Source organism: Nannospalax galili, unplaced genomic scaffold (assembly GCF_000622305.1).
Source record: "Nannospalax galili isolate Female #2095 unplaced genomic scaffold, S.galili_v1.0 scaffold451, whole genome shotgun sequence".
Lineage (NCBI taxonomy): Eukaryota > Metazoa > Chordata > Mammalia > Rodentia > Spalacidae > Nannospalax > Nannospalax galili.
In genome coordinates this window covers 2,663,909-2,682,984 of record NW_008331662.1, presented here as the reverse complement: position 1 = coordinate 2,682,984, position 19,076 = coordinate 2,663,909, and the positions used below count along the sequence as shown (strand labels likewise).

Genomic DNA, 19,076 nt, shown 5'->3' with positions numbered 1-19,076 from the left:
ATGTGGATGCTGGGAATCAAACCCGGGTCCTCTGCAAGAGCATTCAGTGATCTTTAACTGCTGAGCCATCTCTCCAGCCCCTAAACAGTGTTTTTTAAAAAAAATCTCTGCAATGAAATAATTACAATATATATATATATTTACAAAATATATTTTTAATTATTTTTCTAGAATAAGTTCATAAATGCTGAGTAGGTAGGAATATTTTTAAATTTCAAATTCATATCATTTCTCTTTATCCCTCTACATTTCCTAGTAGTATAAGATAAATTTTTAATGTGTCTTCTGCCTTTTTAATCAGCATATATTATTTGACAAAACAGTGGGTTTCAGAATGACATTTTCATAAGTGCATATAGGCTAGTTCAGTCATAGCCTATATAGTCACCCCCGTTCTCCCTTTCTTGTTCCCTTCATCCCTCACACTATTCCTTCTCTCCTCCCAAATAGTCCTTCTTGTTCTTTTATGCCTTTTTCTTTAAAAATCTGGATTCTGCATGAGATTAACATGAAGTATTTGTCTTTCTGAATCTAGCATATTTCACTTAACATCTCTAGCTTTATCTATTTTTCCTGCAAATGATGGTTTCATTCTTTATGGCTGAATAATACTCCATTATGTATGCACACCACAGCTTTATGAATAGAGTCACAATGAACATGTGTGGGTATTGCTACTGGATGCTGACTTTGATTTATGGGAGTTCTATTTTTAGCTTTTTTTGAGGAATCTTCATACTGATTTTCCAAAGTGGCTGGACTAATTTACATTCCTACCAACAATGTATAGGCTCCACCAAGATTTCATTGAAAGGAGTGTGTGAAGTTATTTTTATCAGTTGTTCCACAAATATGTGTAGATTTCTTTTGGAAGGTTATAGGCAAAAGACTGTATTACTTGGGTCAAAATAAGCTCATTACAAAATAAGTTTCCATGTTCCATCTCATTGCTACAGTTAAGGATAATTGAGTGCCCTTTATAAAATAAACTTTCTGGTGTAAAGAATACCTGGAACCCTTAAAATACCAACGGGTTTCTTTCCTTTTAAGAAAATAAAATCAAAACCTTGTTACTACCCTCCTTTAATGTCCTACAGAGTGGAAATGATCTTGAAATCATTTTTTCTCAGAGATATGACAAAATAATGCTAAACTGACCATCTACCTTGGTCATCAAGAAAACTCAAATTAGCTTTGTTACAAAAGCCTCCATCAATAGGAGACAGACCAAATCTAGAACTAGATCTATGGCAAGCATATAAATTAATCTAGCATTGAAGCCTGTTTAAGGTAGAGTCACCATGGAGATGGTTTATAGATGAAGAAAAACTATAGATTATTACTGGTTAATTTTGTCATAGATAAACCAGGAGCTATTCAAGTGGAGCAGTAATGAATGCAGTGCTCTCTGTATATTTTGTTTATTGGTACTTTTTTTTTTTGGGGGGGAGACCCCAGCCGACCTGGAACTTGCTATGTAGACCAGGTTGGCCTTGATGGCCTTGAACTCACAGATTCACCTGCCTCTGTCTGCTGAGTGCTGGGACTAAAGGCGTGTGCCACCACACCTGACTTGTTTATTGGCACTTCTGACTGGTACTCATATACCATAACTGATGCGATACTGCCTTACAAAGTTGAGACAATGTTATAATCATCCCTATTTCTCCCATTCTCAGGGCATGTTTGGTAACAGAAGGCAGTTGGTATGTGTTGAACCTAATAACTAATTTGTTCATTAAATCTTCTAAACAGACTGGATTATGGACAGAACTTGGAAAGATTGAGAATAATTTTTTAAAGCCACTTCATATAGGACTTAATATGTCAAAAGCACATTATGAAGCAGAAATTAAAAACAGCCTAGGAAATAGCCAAGGTTAGTAACATGTAATTTGTTTTCAATTAGATCTAAATAAGACTCAAATTTTGGAAATTTTACATTTTTGGTACATGCTTACTTTATGTCAAATGAAGGACCAAAACAGCTATATGTGTATAATTAAAATGATTTTTAGCCAATTAATAGTGAAATTGGGTTAATGAAGATTTAAAACAAGTTGAAACATATAAAGCCTCAAGTTCTTGTTGTGAACCAGCACATTGCAAGCATTCCCTACTTCTTTTTATTTGAGTGCCCCCCCTTAGGGTGATCCTCAGTTACTCCAGAGTAATCTGTACAAATTATGAAAAAGAAATTTAGACTCAGAATTACTTTAATTTTTTGACAGTTTCATACATGAGTAAAAGCCAGCAATACTTTTTGAAGTCAGCATTCTGCAATGATAATCTTACAATCCCTGTATAAAAGTTTTGTCTTTTAAGCATAATGGGTGTAATTCCAATTATATACTAAAAAAAAAAAAAAAGCTTCGTAGATCCTGTACATGCCAAAATAAAGTTGCTTTTCTAAAGAATCATCAGTTCACATATTGTATAATCCTAGTATTTAATTTTGTTTATAACAAACATTACCTGAGGTGTTAAACAATAACATTTAATAATCAACACAAATAACTGAAATTTTAAAATTAATGATTAAGTAGCTTATAAGTGTATTATTAAAATCTGAGTGCTGACACAATGGCTCAGCATGCAGAGGCACTTGCCCCAAGCCTAACAACCTGAGTTAGCGCCCCAGAGCCCATATATTGTTAGGAGAGGTGGCAAGCTGCCTCTCTCTCCCTCTCTCTCTCTCTCTCTCTCTCTCTCTCTCTCTCTCTCTCTCTCTCTCATGCACAAACACAACAGTGTTGAAAATCTGAGAACTGTTGTAATGATTGTTGAAATGACATGATTTTTTTTTTTCCTTCTCTTACAGTAGCCCCAATGTGTAAGGATGTTTGTTCTCTAACTGTCAGTGGACAAGAGATCCCTAATATGCCTCCTGAAATGCAACTCAAGGTGACCCAAAATTTTTTAAACTACAGCCAGCCTGAAATCTATTCTATGCTTTCTTTTAAAGGCAACATTAATAGCACTAATTCTACTGAGTATGATGGTACAGGCCTGCAACCCTGGCACTTGGGAGGTAGACAGGGAGGATCATCTATGTCAGCCTGGGAACATTGCAAGTTTGAGGCCAGTCTTTGCTACACAGTGAGATTCTGTCTCGAAAAGGACAATAATAATACTCTTTTTTGGCATTTCAGGTCCTAAATTCAGCTCTTTTCACATTTGATTTGATTGAAAGTGTTCTGGCTCGAGTAGAAGAACTCATTGAAATCAAAACAAAGTCTACCTCTGAAGAGAATGTTAGATAGAATAAAGTAAAGGTTTGATTTCATAAATAGAAACTAGCAAAATACTTTGTTTTCTGGTATACTTTAATATCTCTAAAAAACATTTTTTTTTTTTTTTTTGCAAAAACTCATTGCTGGAAATGCAGGTTTTCACTTGCCAGTTTGTATGCCACATAGATCAGTAGTTAAGTAGTCTTTGCTTTTAAAAGGCTCAAGTACTGCTTTTGAAGATCCAATACAAGCCAACAATTTTGTTTTATAATTTTATGAAATGTAGTCAAAATGCTTTGTCCTTATAGTTGTAGCAAATTTGTAAAACAAGCAAGCAAACAAAACCCCCAGAAAACCAGACGCATTTTCTGCTTGTTGGGTGCTTTGTAGCACTGAGCTCAGAGTGTCAGCCTGGATATCACCCCTGCAAAAATGTTGAAAGTCTGAGTTCAGAACAGTTGACTGGTTTTTTTTGTTTGTTTTGTTGTCTTTTGAGCTTCCCTCCCTTTTCCTCCCTTGGAAGCAATCTTAAGGAAATCAAAATGTATGTGGTACCTGCTTGTAGTCCTAGCACTTAGGAGGTAGAGGGAGGAAGGTTAGGCATTCAAGGCCAGCCTTAGTCATACAGTATGTCAAAGCCAGCCTTATAAAAACTAAAAACTGGAAAAAAAAAATCAGTTGTAGAATGAAAATATCAACAGAAATTAATTTTAGAATATTAGCTATTCTCATGAAAAACCTAAAAAAAAAAATACATGGCTTTTCCTTTAGTTCAAAGAACTAATTAGCAAATTCTGTAGTTTTATTTCCTACTATATTTGTACATCCAACTTTATTTGTATCGGTAAGAAACTGATTTGAGTTTTATATATATATACCAGTTATTTTCTCTTTATTTTTTCTGTAGTGTTGGAGCTTTAACCCAGGGTCTTGCACATACTAGGTGAGCACTGCACCACTAAGCTATACTTCCTACCTCTGTACCAATTGTTTTCTAAACACTGTTAAAGGAATCACTCAACCAACATATAAAATATAAAATGTTTAATTGTATGCATATTATTATTGTAAATTAATATAAACACTTATATATATTTGAACACTGTAACTTAAAAGGAATATATTCATATTCTTCCAAAAGGACATTTATAACTGATACTCTGAATTTGGGCTAACTGAATCAGTATTCAATTTTATCTTTTGAAGCGTTTTCCAAACAGGACTTTGCTCTATGATGTAAGCTTTAGTTGCTATCATCCTATAGCAGATGCTGTCTATGTTTGGTTTGGAGGTAGTCTGAAAGAAGATGTAAACATGGAGTATTATTTACAGAAACAATATTTTTTTGTAGGAGCATATCAAAAATAATTCATTAGGCAAATACCTCTTGATATCTATGTGCTTAAAATATGTGTGAATTATAGAGAAGAAAGTACTTGAACTCACCTACAAGGAATTTCCAAAATGCAAGTCAAAAAATATAATAGGGTTAGAACTGCTTTAGTGGAGATGTGCTCCAGATGTAAGAACAAGGAGGACCTGACACAGCCTGCAGGAGTTGGGGTGTCTGGGCATGCTTCAGAGGATGGGCAAGCATGGGAGGAAAGTGAATTGGTAAAGAACATTCCATAAAATCTCTGCCTAAACAGACCATGACTATAATCCAGTATTTATACTTTAGAATTTGAAGGAAGATTAAATAACAGGACCAGCCAATGTATTTATGGCAAACTGTTTTTTACCCCCTGAAAATTAGTCATAAATAGGTGGCTTACCAGAAGTAAACTGAGAAGACTTCAGGCTTGAGAAAGAAAAAGTTGAAGAGAAGAGTATTTGACAACCCTCAAACAGTATACAACTGGAAATATAAAAAATTTAAAATCTTCTGGCCAAGATACATATCTTTGTATAAGCATATCTTTCCCTGGGTAACTTACCTTAGCTATAGTGCACATAAGATCAACAGCATTCACTGTGTTGTGTACTGGAAGTATCCGCAAATTACTTCCCAAGAATCTGAAAAAAAGAAGTGGTGCATCTTATAGCTGACATTTGTTCACTTAAGTGTAAAGAAGAGACAGAGCTCTATTTTTTACAGTGTTTATTTATCCATGCCCTGCACTATGCCACAGATTGAGGTGGCTTTAGAGCCAGAACTTAGCAAATCTTCACTTTGGTTTACTCTTACAGAGTAAGCCCATAATCAACGTGAATGTTAGTCATCCTGATTTACAGAACAGCTGTCTGGCCTGTTTCATTAAATATGACAGGTTAATGTTATAAAGTTTATCTTCTAGAAAAACAAAACTCACCTGCCTAAAAGCATTAAGAACTGAAGTAAACCTAGAACAGCATAAGAAAACTAAGTGTTCATACCTCTGCTGAATCCTGGACATGAGATTGCACTCTTCAGGCCCATGGAGTGGGGCAGACAGAACCAAGAAACTATTCTGGTGAATGTTAATAAACTTCTCAATTTTGGTTAGAAATATTTCCTCAGCTACTGTAATGCATTCTTTAGCATCCATCAATAAAAATGCAACTCCTAGGAAAGGTGAATGTAACATAGTCATACAGAGTAAATTTCATGTATTTGTCATATGAAGAAAATTTTGTAAATTCAATATGATCAATAAAAGAGCTATAATCATGTCATTCCCCAAACTCATAAGGAATGGAATTTATTACTGCAATTGGGGCTGGACGAGGTGGTAGAGACCTTTAATCCCAGCACTTGGGAGGCAGAGGCAGATGGAATTCTGTGAGTTCAAGTCCAGCCTGGTCTACATAGTGAATTCCAGGCCAACTAGGGCTACAGGAAGACCCTATCTCAAAAAACAACAAAAAAGAGAATTTATTATTACAATCCTTATGATGATTCAAGTAGTTCTTTGATGTGAGTTGTTCTAAATATTTCAAGGAAAAATAATTGTTGGTAACCTTTTTTGCTCAGACTAAAAAGCACCTTAACCATTTAAGCCAGGTTTGGTGGTGTAAATCTGTAATCGCAGAACTTGGAAGACAGACAGGAGAATCAGGGTGAGTTTAAGGTTACCCTGGGCTACATTGTACCAGTCTAACTAACCAGGACTATATAGTGAAGCTGTCTCAAAAAAAAAAAAAAAAAAAAAAAAAAAACCTATCACGTTTAAAAATTTTTGAAAACATTCACTGGCTTAGAATGGATATTCCATATAGATAAACAGTCAAATGAAGAGATGCACAGGGGCAGGTGTCTAGGAAAGTGTCAGTGTCCTCCCCCAGCCAACCACTTTACATGTATAGCAACTTAGAAGACCCTGCTTTCAAAAGCTAGAAATCAAGAAAAGTCATTTTAAGCAAATCTTCAATTATTTCTTACTGGAGAAACCTTTCTACAAGGATATAAGGAATTGTGTAAATTAGCATATGCAAATGAACAGATACGAGGTGTCTGAAATAGTGCTAGACTCATCAGAATGGTCTTGAAGGGAAATGGGTTTAATTATAGTTCTTGAAAAGGTGTAGATAAGACTTAATCTATGGAAAGTAGCTATGTGATTATATAATAACTGAATGAATCTGGGCATCTTATATAACCTCTGAATGTAAGTTTCTTCCTCTATAACATGGAAAGAGTAACTCTTTTCTTAGGCCTGTCAGAGGATTAAACAATGTACAGAAGGTGACTAAAACATATAGGTCACTTCTCCCTGGAGTCCTTTTTATTTAACAAGGGAGAATGATTTGGGGCCTGGATTCCTTTCAGCATGGAGGTCTATTTCTAGAAGAGTCTAAAAGCACCTGCCTTTTAAAACCCCTGCTAGAGTAGCAAGCTTCTTGATAGAATCAGAGGTTTCTCCTTTTTTTCCACTCCTGTTTTTGAGATGATCTCACTCCATAGTTCAGGTTGTCCTTGCACTGCCTGTGCTGGGACTATTGGCTCCTGTGTTACCATGCTCAGCCTGATCAAACCCTTTACCTCTGCCTCTTCTATCACTTTTGTTATTTTCCAGACAGATGGAGCTGCCCCTTCCCATATCCCCAGCATCCTCTTACCCTAATCTAATTCCTGTACCCTGTCCATGACTCAGGCACACAGGCTTATAACTTGAGGAACATTTACTTGTCCCCATAAAGTTCTTTAATGTTATTTCTTTTCAATAAATCTTCATATAAAACAATGGGAAAATACATATTTTATATGTAAATTTCATCCATGGATATGTTTGTATCCATTAACAATAACTGACTGTTGAGAAGGTGAATTTTTCTATTTTCACCTTAGTTGCAGAGCAAGGAGCTTTTCCTATCCATCCCAGACTCCACTGTAACCTAAGGTGGATCAGTTCTTTTGTTTGGCCATATGCTTTGCATTGCTTTTGCAGCAAGAACAAAGTGTAACACATTTATGGCTTCCAAAAGATAGTACCTTAAGTTATTATATTGCCAGTGAATTGCAAAGAATATTAGAATTTACATCCACAAATTTTACAAGAAACTTAAGTAAAGGCAATTAGTAAATATACTGTACCAGAAAGAGAAAATACAATTGATCCACTTTCCAGCGTATCTGAATACCGAACCTTGTGGCTTCGATTTTCTAGAGCAGCTGCAATTTCATAACTCTTAAAAGAATTTTCAAGAAATACAAACATAAGAAATTCCAACAATAGTTTTTATTATAGTTTCTGAAAAATGAAAAGGAGTTTAATGGTTTATAACTATACCACTTAAAAATTTGGTCATCCTGTAAACCTGGTAAAAAACCCATGGTTAGAGAGATCCTTGGCCCTAGGAGGAACCTATGACTGCTGTTTTGCTAAATGGACATATTATCAATCTACCGTCTAGATATGTACAGTTATACTTACGGATCTGGGCAGGTCTCAACCTTGGTCACAGAAGTTTCTTTTTGCAGTGGACAGTGGTTAATGCAGAGATTAATAACTGGTCAAAGTGCTGAGAATAAGTGCCTCTGAGTGCTCAGCTGTAGATGGGACATCAGTATCAACACCCCCACCCCAATAACTCTGGAAACATCAGGAAGAGGAAACAGCTAGAATGTAAGAACCTGAGGATGAGGAGGATTGGTGTGAAATGCTGTCCTCTGGACATGACATGACTTGCATATATGGACCCACAGCAGCTGTGGTTATCTGTGCAAGACCTGCATAAAATCAATCCAGTTAAAATTCCTGAATGGATGGGGCGAGGTTCCCAAGACTCCACCCCCTGAGGAGGCTGTTAGTGACTGTTTGGAGGAGAGTCACTTTTCTTTGGGGGTGTGATCACTGGTAGGTTGCCTGTGATCCAGTGGATGGCCCCACACCCATGGACATACTGGCAGCACTAGCTGGATTGAATGGGCTACACAACAAAATAAAGGATTTGAAGTTGGGAGGGAGATGGTTGGTGGGCCCCAAGGGGTTTGGAAGGGGGAGTGGGAAGTAGATATGATCAGTATACATAGCACGTGTGTAAGAAATTTTCAAAGAATAAAAAAAAAAAAATGGGAAAAGAAAAAAATTTGGTCATCGAAGCAAATTTGCTGTCTGGAGAAACGCACTTTGAAAAAAAAGAGGAATTTCTGAAACTGTAAGTTTGGAAATGAATTCATATACTACAGTTAATGTTATTTTTTTAAAAATATTTTATTTTAGCTGGGCTTGGTGGTGCACGCCTTTAATCCCAGCACTCGGGAGGCAGAAGCAGACAGATGTCTGTGAGTTCAAGGCCAGCCTGGTTTACATAGTGAGTTCCAGGACAGCTGGAGCTACAGGGAGACTCTATCTTAAAAGACCAAAAAAAAATTTTTTTTTAAATTATTTTATGTGTATGAGTGTATTGCCTACGTGTTTGTAAGTGCACCCATGTCATGCAATTGAGGTCAGAAGAGGGCATCATATTCCCTGGAACTGAAGTTATGGAGGGTTAGCGGTCATGTGGGAACTGGGAATTGAACTTGTCCTCCGGTAAGCCATCTCTCCAGTCCCCAGTTAATGTTATTTAGGGACAAAAATTAAGGGGCAGTATTAAAGAACTAAACTGTGAGAACTAGGGAAGATTCAGCCTTAGTGTGAAGAAACTATTTGGCAATGGATTCTTACATGTATTTGTCTAACTGGAAGATGCTGGGTGTTGTTTAATGGTGGAGAGAACCATATGGTACACAGAGAATACCAGTTAGATGACAAGCAAAGTTTTCCAAATCATCTGTTTACAGTTACTTTAGTATACTTTAAGAAGATGAGTCATAAAACATATAGAGACAGCATTAATGTATCCTGGTTTAAATATTAACCATAAAAAAATCACCTCATTTGCTATTCTACCCAAACAACTAGATCAGTCAAATACTGAAATATAAGTGGTTAATATAGTTCCTAATTTGTCAGAACTTGAAACTGTTAGTCTCTACATAAAAAAAACAAAAACAAAACATTACTGGGGCTGGAGAGATGGCTCAGTGGTTAAGAACACTGGTTGTTCTTGCAGAAGACCCAGGTTCTAATCCCAGCACCCACATGACAGCTAACAACTGTCCGTAACTCCAGTCCCAGGGGATCCAACAGCCTCTTCTGACTTCTGCAGGCATTACATGATACAGGTGCACTTACCTACATAGAGGCAATACACACACATAAAAATAACTTTTTTTAAAGTTTAAAAAAAAAATAGCCCATTACCTAAGGGCTGGAGAGATGGCTCGGTGGGTAAAAGTACTTGTTGGGCAAGCATTAGGACCTGAGTTCAAATCCCTAGCACCCATGTAAGAAGCTAGTCATGGCCACACACATACCTATAACTCCAGCATTGCTGGCCACCAGCCTAGCTTCAGAGACTCTGTCTTAAGAAAGTACAGGATACTGCTGGGCGTGGTGGCACATGCTTTTAATCCCAGCAGAGGCAGATGGATCTCTTAGCCTGGTCTACATAGTGAGTTCCAGGTTAGCTGGGGCTACAGGGAGACCCTGTCTCAAAAAAAAAAAAAAGCTGGCAGAGCAGAACATCAACATCCTCGGCTGCACTTGTGTTTATGGACATTTGTACCCATGTACAATTTGTACCCATGTACCCACATACACACATCCCTTACCTAAACTGAGTTTATATTTTCCTTTGGAACAATATACTTTGAGCACATGATCTAAAATAGACTCTCCTTCCTACTTACAGCTTATCCTGGCTGTAAGAAACCATGGTGCTTTCTTGTGTAGTTTTTAAATTGTACACTGTTTCTAGCAGTGGCAGATTAAGTAATTTAGGCCAACTCTCCTGCTGAAGGCAACTTGAAAAATGACACTTTGAAAAAAAAAAAAACTCTGTACAAATGCCTCACAGAGCTAGCAGGATAGTAAGAAATTATAAGGCAAACATTATACAGAAATTCAAAGATATGACCCCAACATTTAGGCCATTTCTTCCCTGAGGGGATCTGCCAATTCAAGAAGAGGGAGAAGAAAGGGGAGCAGAGCTTTTGACAAAAGTAGAGCAGCTCTCACGGGACTGCAGCCAGCTTCAAACCATTTCAATCCCTGAAATTGGATTAGGATGATGCTGATACTAGTACTTAAAGCACCTTGGAGAAGCACTCTCCAGAGAAACATTCTCAACCAGGCCTGCTGAATTACAGAACAAAGAAAAGTGACTATTTTCTCAATCCTCCCATAACTAGTACCACTCTAGGATGTACCCTGGGTTCAATCCACAGCACCACAAAACAAGACAGACCAGCTATGATTAGAAGACACTGGGCACTATTTTGTCTTTTGGGGGGATTTTACACTGGAGCATATTAAAGGCTCTGAAGAGTGGTATAGTTTTTAAAAACTTGCTTCCTTTTATTTATACATTATAAGTAGAAATATATAATAACTTTCCTGCATATGTAATAGTGGTAATATCTATCACTATTTTTTTGTTTTGTTTTTGAGTCAGCGTCTCTGTGTAGCCCCAGCTGACCTGGAACTTGCTATGTACACCAGGCTGGCCTTGATCTCACAGAGATCTGCCTGCCTCTGCCTCCCCAGAACTGGGATTAAAGGCGTGCACCACCATGCCTGGCTTTCTATCAGTATTCTTTTTAAAAAATATTTTATTTATTTATGTGTATGAGTGTAGCACTTGCATGTATGTAAGTGCATTTGTGTTGTGCAAAGCCCGTGGAGGTCAGATGCTCTGGAATTGGAGTTACATTTGTTGGATGCCATGTGGCTGCTGGGAATTGAACCCAGGTCCTCTGTAAGAGCAGTCAGTGCTCTGAATCACTGTGCCATCTCTCCAGACCCATCTATCAGTATTCTTTAACACTAGAAAACCTCACACAGAAGGAAATACAGATTTAAACAGAAATGAATAAAAACATTTAGCTGATCCAGATTTTTTAAAGAAAAAGGAAAATCTTCACCATGGAGACGGCAAATTGCAAAGTTCAACTTAATTAACAATCTATGAAATGATAATTATTTGCAAATATATATGTGGTAGTTTGAATGTAAGTGTCCTCCATAGGCTCCAAGTGTTTGGACATTTTGTCCCCAGATGATGGCACTGTTTTGGGAGGTTTTAGAAGGTGTGGCTATCCTGGAGGAAGCACGTCACAGGGGGCAGGCTTAGAGAGTATTTAAGCCTTGCCAGAGCTCCAGTTGCTCTCTCACTTCCTGTGCCTGTGTGATGATGTGAGAGCTTCACTTCTGCTGCTCCTGCTCCAGCCACCTCCAGCCACCATGCCTCCCTGCCATGATGGACTGTAATTCCCCTGGAACCCTAAGCTCAAATAAACTTACTTCTATAAATTGCTTGGGTCACTGTTTCTATCACAGCAACAGAAAGGTGACTAATACAATATAACTTGTAAAAATGTACTCACAACATAGTATTAAGACCTAATAGAGAAAAAAACAATAGAAATTGTTTTCCTGTATTTCTTAATATTTATTATTTAAATTTTATGAGTGTATTGCCTGCATGTATGTGAGTGCACCCATGTTGTGCATGCTGCGGAGGTCAGAAGAGAGCTTTGGATTCCCCTGGAACTGGAGTTAAGGATGGTTCTTAGCTGCCATGTGGGTGCTGGGAATCGAACCCAGGTCCTCTGCAAGAGCAGTCAGTGCTCTTAACCACTGAGTCATCTCTCCAGCCCCGTATTTCTTTTTTTAAAAACATTTTATTTATTATTTTTATTTTATGTGTACGAGCGTATGGCCTGCATGTATGTGAGTGCACCCATGTCATGCAGTGCCGTGGAGATCAGAAGAGAGCTTTGGATTCCCCTGGAACTGGAGTTAAGGATGGTTCTTAGCTGCCATGTGGGTGCTGGGAATCGAACCCAGGTCCTCTGCAAGAGCAGTCAGTGCTCTTAACCACTGAGCCATCCTTCCAGCCTGTTTTCCTGTATTTCTTAAAAGATTAGCAGTACAATATCATAGGGAAATTCTTCCCCTTATCTATTTTTTTTTCCATTTCGGGGGCTTGAACCTAGCATGCTAGGCAAGTGCTCCACAACTGAACCATATTCACAGCCCAGGGAAATTCCTGCATCCCTTAACTTCAAACTACAGAAACCAAATAGGCATATAGGGAACTAATGGACAGGTAGAATGCAAAGGAAAACCACTCACCTCCCTACAAGAACACCACTGTTCAATCTTTAGTAAATAATGTTGCAAAAGAAATTAGCAAATTAAAGTTTAAGAGAATATTTTTTAAAAAATCCATAACAACCAACTAGTTTAGTAAAGAAATGTAAAGATAAGTTACTTAGGATTTTCTTGGCAGATAACAAAAAAATGCATTTGAAAAATCTCACCTCTTCATGTGTCAGTGAGGGTATTACCAGAGCCCATCAGATCATTAGGGCCCTGATCTAAGGAACACTGAATATACTGATGGTCAAAGTCAAAATAAACTAGCCAGGCGTGGTGGCACATGCCTATAATTCCAGCATTTAGGAGGTAGGGGCAGGAAGATCAGAAGTTCAGGAGTTCAAGGCCATCCTTGCCTACATAGCAAGATTGAGACCAGGATGGGCTACATGAGACTCTGTCTCAAAACAAAAAGTAATAAAATAAAAATTTAAAGAAAATATGAAAGGTAAAAAATACCTAGTTTTTTTTTTTTAAAGAGGCAAAAAGATATTAAAGAATATAGGATATGGAGTGGTGGCACACACCAATAATCTCAATGCTCGGGAGGTGGAGACAGGAGGACAGGCATCCTCAAGGACATCCTCAGCTCCATAGCATGTTCAAAGCCAGCCTAGGATACATGAGACCCTGTCAGAGAGAGAGAGAGAGAGAGAGAGAGAAAGAGAGGGAGAGAGAGAGAGAGAGAACAAGAATAATTGAACAAATACAAATTACAAGGCAACAATTACATAAGAATTTGTTTTTGTCAAATTAGCATAGGTAATTGGCTCCCTCTGTCTAGAAAAGTAATAGAAACAGGAGAGAAACATGAATTCCAGAAACCTAACAAAAAGAATCATGCAAAATTCCAGTGATAATTAAGGCTGTATTAAACTAGCATGTGTTACAGAGCTAGACAGCTGATGCCAACAGGACAGTTTCTTGAGGCAGCAGTCAGAGAATAGGATGGATTAAAAACCAATCTTAACCCTTGTTCTTCCTCTTTCCTTTTTCCCATGGAATAGTCATTTCTTGTCCCATCACCCCATAAGATAAATATCAGGGCAATGTCCTGATGGTTAAGCTACAAACAGCTGTGGGTGGACTGTCTGCTGTGGTTAGGCAGTTCAGTTTCTGGTCATCCCCCACCCTTGCTCCCCCCATGGCGCACGCTTTTGCTTTTCTATTTCTAGAATCTCTTACCATTTCTGTTATAGGAGAGAAGAGAGAAGCAAGAGAGAGAAAATTTCCAGCTTTCAAGGATTTAGGGAAATAGGATTGCGACTGTGAGTGCAAAGCTTTTATAATTTAGTTTTAAAATACATTTAGCTTATTTACTTCCTGCTCCCTATAACCATGGATACTTAAACTAAGGATCTTTTAAAGTATTGTTCTACATGAGGTGCTCTTAATTTTGTAATTCACAACCAATGGTCAAAATACCCCTTTACCTTAAGAGAGGAGCTAATGATAATGGTTGTTGTCCACATTCTCTCTTTTCCACTTCCAGCCATATGTATGCCTTTGGATCTGTCCAGCGTCTAATGATGCCACAATCTGTGCAAATTAAGAGCAAAGAGACATGTAAAAATGTTTGATGAATAAAGACAGAAATAAAACAGTACAATGGGAACATTTTTAAAAAATTTAAACATCACAATCAATAATGGAAAAAGTGACTTTGCTAATTGGCTAATTTGAACCTGTGCTTAAATAAGTGTTTTTTGTTTGTTTGTTTGTTTGTTTGTTTTTTTTAAGACAGGGTCTCATTCAGCCCAGGTTGACCTAGAATTTCACTATGTAGCCTTTAAACTCATGATTGTCTATCTCTACCTCCCAGGGGCTGGAATTACAGGTGTGCACCACCATGCCTGGCTCTTATGCTTGTAACATTTACAAGCAGCCAGTCCCATTTCAGAACAGTAACTTGAAACAAAAAGGGCTTGTGCCAACAACTGTGAAAGGTCTGAGGTTGAATCCTATTTGGAAGCTGGAGTTAGCCTGTCAGTTTCATGGTTATAGACAGAAATACAAACTCAAAAATGACAGGTTTTTTTTTTCTTAATTCATAGTAATACCATAACAGCTACAGTATCAGCATTTTCTTGCAGCAGTTAAGCTCATATTCATGGGATCATGGGACAAAGGCTAGGTGACATCTGCACACAGTGGGTTGTAAAATAGGAAGGGAACCAGTGTGTTGGAAACCACATTCTATTCTAGAGACAAATACTATTTCTTATAAATTTTTCTGCTATACAAATAACCTTGGAAAGATAGTCCAAGGGACATAGTATCAAACTCCCCTCTAAATTCCCATCCCTCTACCCAGAGGCTGGGGAGGACCAGGACCAAAACAGTGTCTTCTGAACATGGCAGGACCTCTGCACTCATGCATTCACAGCAACTATGGTTGCCTGCACAAGATCAAGCTGGTCAACATTCTGGCATGGAGTGGGAAAGGGTTCACGAGCCTCAGCCTTAACTGAAGAGCAGCAGAGAGTTGATGACCTCTGGGGGAGGGACGGTCAGCTTTCCTTAAGGATGTGGCTCCTGGTAGGACAGCCATGTTCCAGTAGATGTCACCATACCCAGAAATATATGGGCAGCACAAACGAATTGATGGGTTATTTTTAAAATAATGCTGAAATTTATTATGATTTTTATGTGTATGAGTGTATTGCCTGCATGCGTGTTAGTGCACCCGTGTTGTGCAAAGCCCATGGAGATCAGAAGAGGGCACTGAATCCGTTAAGCTGTGATCCTCTAGATTCCTCGACACGTCTCTCTAAATCGGAAGCAGCAATTTACCCTGTAAGCTCACTTCTCTTGACAATATTACCAGAGAGACAGGGTCTTTGATGTGAAGATGACAGAAGCCTCAGTGAATCAAATATGAGAGAATACAGGCTTTAATTGGAAGTTTGTCTCAGACCAGAAGAGACTCAGCATTGACCAAAGAGAAGACTGAGTTGCTCTCTGAACTGGTGCAACCAGTTCAGTTGTCTATTATCATGCCTGAAGAACTTCAGGTGGTTAAGTTGCTGCAGCTGCTGAAGGATCAGCAGAAAGGGCCAGGAGACAATGCATACCATGGTTCTCATGGTAATGAGCCCAGTATTTGCCTTGTCCCCTTGTGGTGGTCCTTAAGTCTCAACAGATCTGAGAATAATTGTTTATTTTTCACTCTGTACAGCTTTTATTCATTGTTAGGATAGTGAAAAGTATTAGAAAATTCTTTTAAACTATTATATATGTTTTTAAGTTACCAGTTCTTTTTTGTTCTATGATTATTCCTTTTCAAGACATCTTGTTTTATGGTTTTAATCTCTTTTACCTCTCTGGATTAACTAATCATATTTTTTGAAAGGCTTTCTTCTGTTTTCCATGTTGTCTTTATTTTCTTCATGCATCCTTTTCTTTTTGTCTGTCTGCTTTTTCATGTGGAAGATTTTCTCGGATGTCTGATGTGTTGAGCTTTTCAACACTGAGACAAACCTGAGAAAACCAGCCAAAGGGGTGAAACGGGGTGAAGGGTTGTTTTGGTTCATAGTTTCAGCCCATAGTTATTTGACTTGTGCTGGCTGGCTCTATTTCTGGGCCCTTGATGAGGCAGAACATCACAGTAGATGGGCATAGTCTACCACATAGACCATACTGCATAGGCCACAGATGTTCACCTCAGGGTAGCTGGGAAGCAAGAGATGAGTAGGAAGGGGCCAGAGCCAAGATATACACTTCAAAGACATATATCCAGCCAACCTACTTCCTCCAACCAGCTCCACCTTCCCAGTTCCACCACCTCCCAATAGTCTATTCAAAATCTGAATTCATCAATGGGTTAAACTAATCACTATGTAAGAGCCCTCATGATCAAATCATCCCTGGAAACGTCCTCACAAATACAGACACATCCAGAAGTGAATTCTGCTAATCTCCTACGTAACTCTCGATGTAATGAAGTGGAAAATCAAGATCAGTTATCACATCAAATAATCCTTAATTATCTGTTCTTATTCATATATTCCTTCACTAAATACTTATAGACAGATACTATCTCAGGCACTGGAGATAATATATATATATAGACACATACACTCTCACACACTCGAGATAGAGTTACTCTCTCTCTCTCTCTCTCTCTCTCTCTCTCTCTCTCTCTCTCTCTCTCTCTCTCTCTCTCCCGCTCCCCCAACTCCCAGTTGTGCTCCAGAAGAGATGTACAATCTCTTCTCTAGGTTTTATGGAAAGCTCCTTTACCCTTCTGTGTTGGCCTCTTAAAGAAGGTCTCTTTCTTTACAGAGCTTCCATTCTAATAAGGAGATTCAGATGGTAGGAAAATAGGTTAAATGTATGTACACATATATAAACTTATATACACCTACATGTAAACCACAATACTATAAATATTTCAGAACAAATAGAACAAAAATCATTGTGATCTTGGGTTACAAAATAATCTTTAGATATGCCATCAAAAACACAATGCATAAAATGAAAAAAAAGATAAACTTGACAAAAACTTCTCCCTTTCAAAAGACACCATTAAGAGAATTAATGAAGATAAGAGACTCAAAGAAATGATTTTTCAAAGTAAATATCTGGTAAATGAATTCAGTATATTAATATTTTATTATTTTTATGTATGTGAGTGTGTTGCCTGCATGTAAGTGCACCCATGTTGTGCAATGCCAACGGAGGTTAGAAGGGGGTGTTGGATTCCACCAGAGTTAGGACAGTTAGCCATCATGTGGGTGTTGGGAACCAACTTGTGTCCTCTGCAAGAGCAGCCAGTGCTCTTAACCACTGAACCATCTCTCCAAACCCTAGAACATATTTTTAAACATTCTCAAAATATAAGAATATGAACACAATAACCTGGTTTTAAAAATAGGCCAAGTATATGGACAGTTACTTCATCAAAGACATTTAAATGGCAAATAAGGACATGAAAAAATATTCAACATTTTTAATCTTCAGAGAACTGAAAGTTAAAGTTACAATGAGATACCTCTACCTGTTACAGTGTCTAAAACTGAGAAGCTAAGAATTGCAAATTGAAAACTATGTATGTAATACAAGCACTTTGGAAAACAATTTGGCCATTTCTTTTTTTTAACAAAAACTTTATTGGGAATTTCATACATGCATATAAGATATTTTGATCAAATCCATGCCCAATCCCTCCCCTCAAACATTCCTCCCTCTGAAGAGGTAACCCTAAAATCTTTTAAGGATTAGATACAAGCTCCCAAATACTTTCGACATTTTTGTTCTTGGGACAGAGTATGCTGCTAAGAGGCCCAATGACATTTTGACTTTTAGCCAAGAAACTGGCTACATTTCTTGGGGGCCTTTTTACCCTAACTGCTTAGCCAATACCTACCTCCTATTCTTATCACACCATCCTCTGAAGAGGTTACCCCAAATGCCAATAGGGAATAGGGATGCCGACCACTCTGGCTTCTTCCATGCTGAACAGGGACGCAGGATGAAGCAATTGGAGTACCCCTTCAGTGGGTCTATCTAAAAGACTCCCAAATTGCATAACTCTTGTCTCTAAGGGAAAAGAAAGTCCTTGAATCATGAATGGGAGATGTGAAGGAGAAGTAAAGGCAAGAGTAATTAGCATTTACAAGTGCTAGACAGGGAACTAGAAAAGAGAACAGGGCAATTTTCAAATGTTTATAATGAGAGCCCATTGGAGTTTCTTGACAAGGACTTCCAAAAGCATCCTTCTATTGGGTTCTTCCTCATTTTTCTTTTGTCTTCTAAGGCTGGACTAGTTGGCTGGGAAGAGTGGCTGGATACTCAGGTGTGGGTCCAGTGACCCTGCCTGGCACTCCTTTAATGAATGAGCACAACCATCAACAAGCCCAATTGCAACTATGTTTAGTGATCAGGCTCAGCAGAAGTCGTTATGATGGTAGTTATTTCATGCAGAAGGGACTGCTGTATAGCATCTTATTAAAAGGACCTGGAATTTAAAAGGATTTGGTGCTAGGAGCCACATGAGGGAGAACATATGTTGTTTGTTTTTCTAAGTCTGTGTTACTTCACTTAGTATAACAATTTCTAGATCCATCCATTTACCTGCAAATTTCATTATTTCATCTTTCTTTACTGCTAAATGAAACTCCACTGTGTAAATATAACACATTTTTGTTGACGACTTGTCAGTTGAGGGACACTTAGGTTGCTCCCATCTCTTCGCTATTGTGAAAAGAGCAGCAAA

At 38.0% G+C, this 19,076-nt stretch overlaps 2 protein-coding genes and 1 non-coding gene across 3 annotated transcripts in view; 1 reads left to right on the top strand and 2 right to left on the bottom strand.

Annotated features, from left to right (window-relative positions):
• The window catches only part of Glmn (glomulin, FKBP associated protein), a 45,961-nt gene extending 39,590 nt beyond the window's left edge, over positions 1–6,371 (top strand). Inside the window, exons 15-17 of the mRNA XM_017796541.2 lie at positions 1,756–1,879; positions 2,822–2,904; positions 3,153–6,371. Of these exons, the coding sequence (XP_017652030.1) occupies positions 1,756–1,879; positions 2,822–2,904; positions 3,153–3,263 (318 nt within the window). The 3' untranslated portion in view covers positions 3,264–6,371. The remainder of the gene's footprint in view (positions 1–1,755; positions 1,880–2,821; positions 2,905–3,152) is intronic.
• The window catches only part of CUNH1orf146 (chromosome unknown C1orf146 homolog), a 28,442-nt gene continuing 12,702 nt past the window's right edge, over positions 3,337–19,076 (bottom strand). Inside the window, exons 2-6 of the mRNA XM_008826829.3 lie at positions 14,293–14,398; positions 7,747–7,840; positions 5,610–5,778; positions 5,171–5,249; positions 3,337–4,529 (exon numbers count right to left, since the gene is read on the bottom strand). Of these exons, the coding sequence (XP_008825051.2) occupies positions 4,380–4,529; positions 5,171–5,249; positions 5,610–5,778; positions 7,747–7,840; positions 14,293–14,355 (555 nt within the window). The 5' untranslated portion in view covers positions 14,356–14,398 and the 3' untranslated portion in view covers positions 3,337–4,379. The remainder of the gene's footprint in view (positions 4,530–5,170; positions 5,250–5,609; positions 5,779–7,746; positions 7,841–14,292; positions 14,399–19,076) is intronic.
• On the bottom strand, positions 17,030–17,148 carry LOC115069216. Its single transcript, XR_003848497.1, has one exon. It is a non-coding gene; the product is annotated as a small nucleolar RNA SNORA26 (small nucleolar RNA).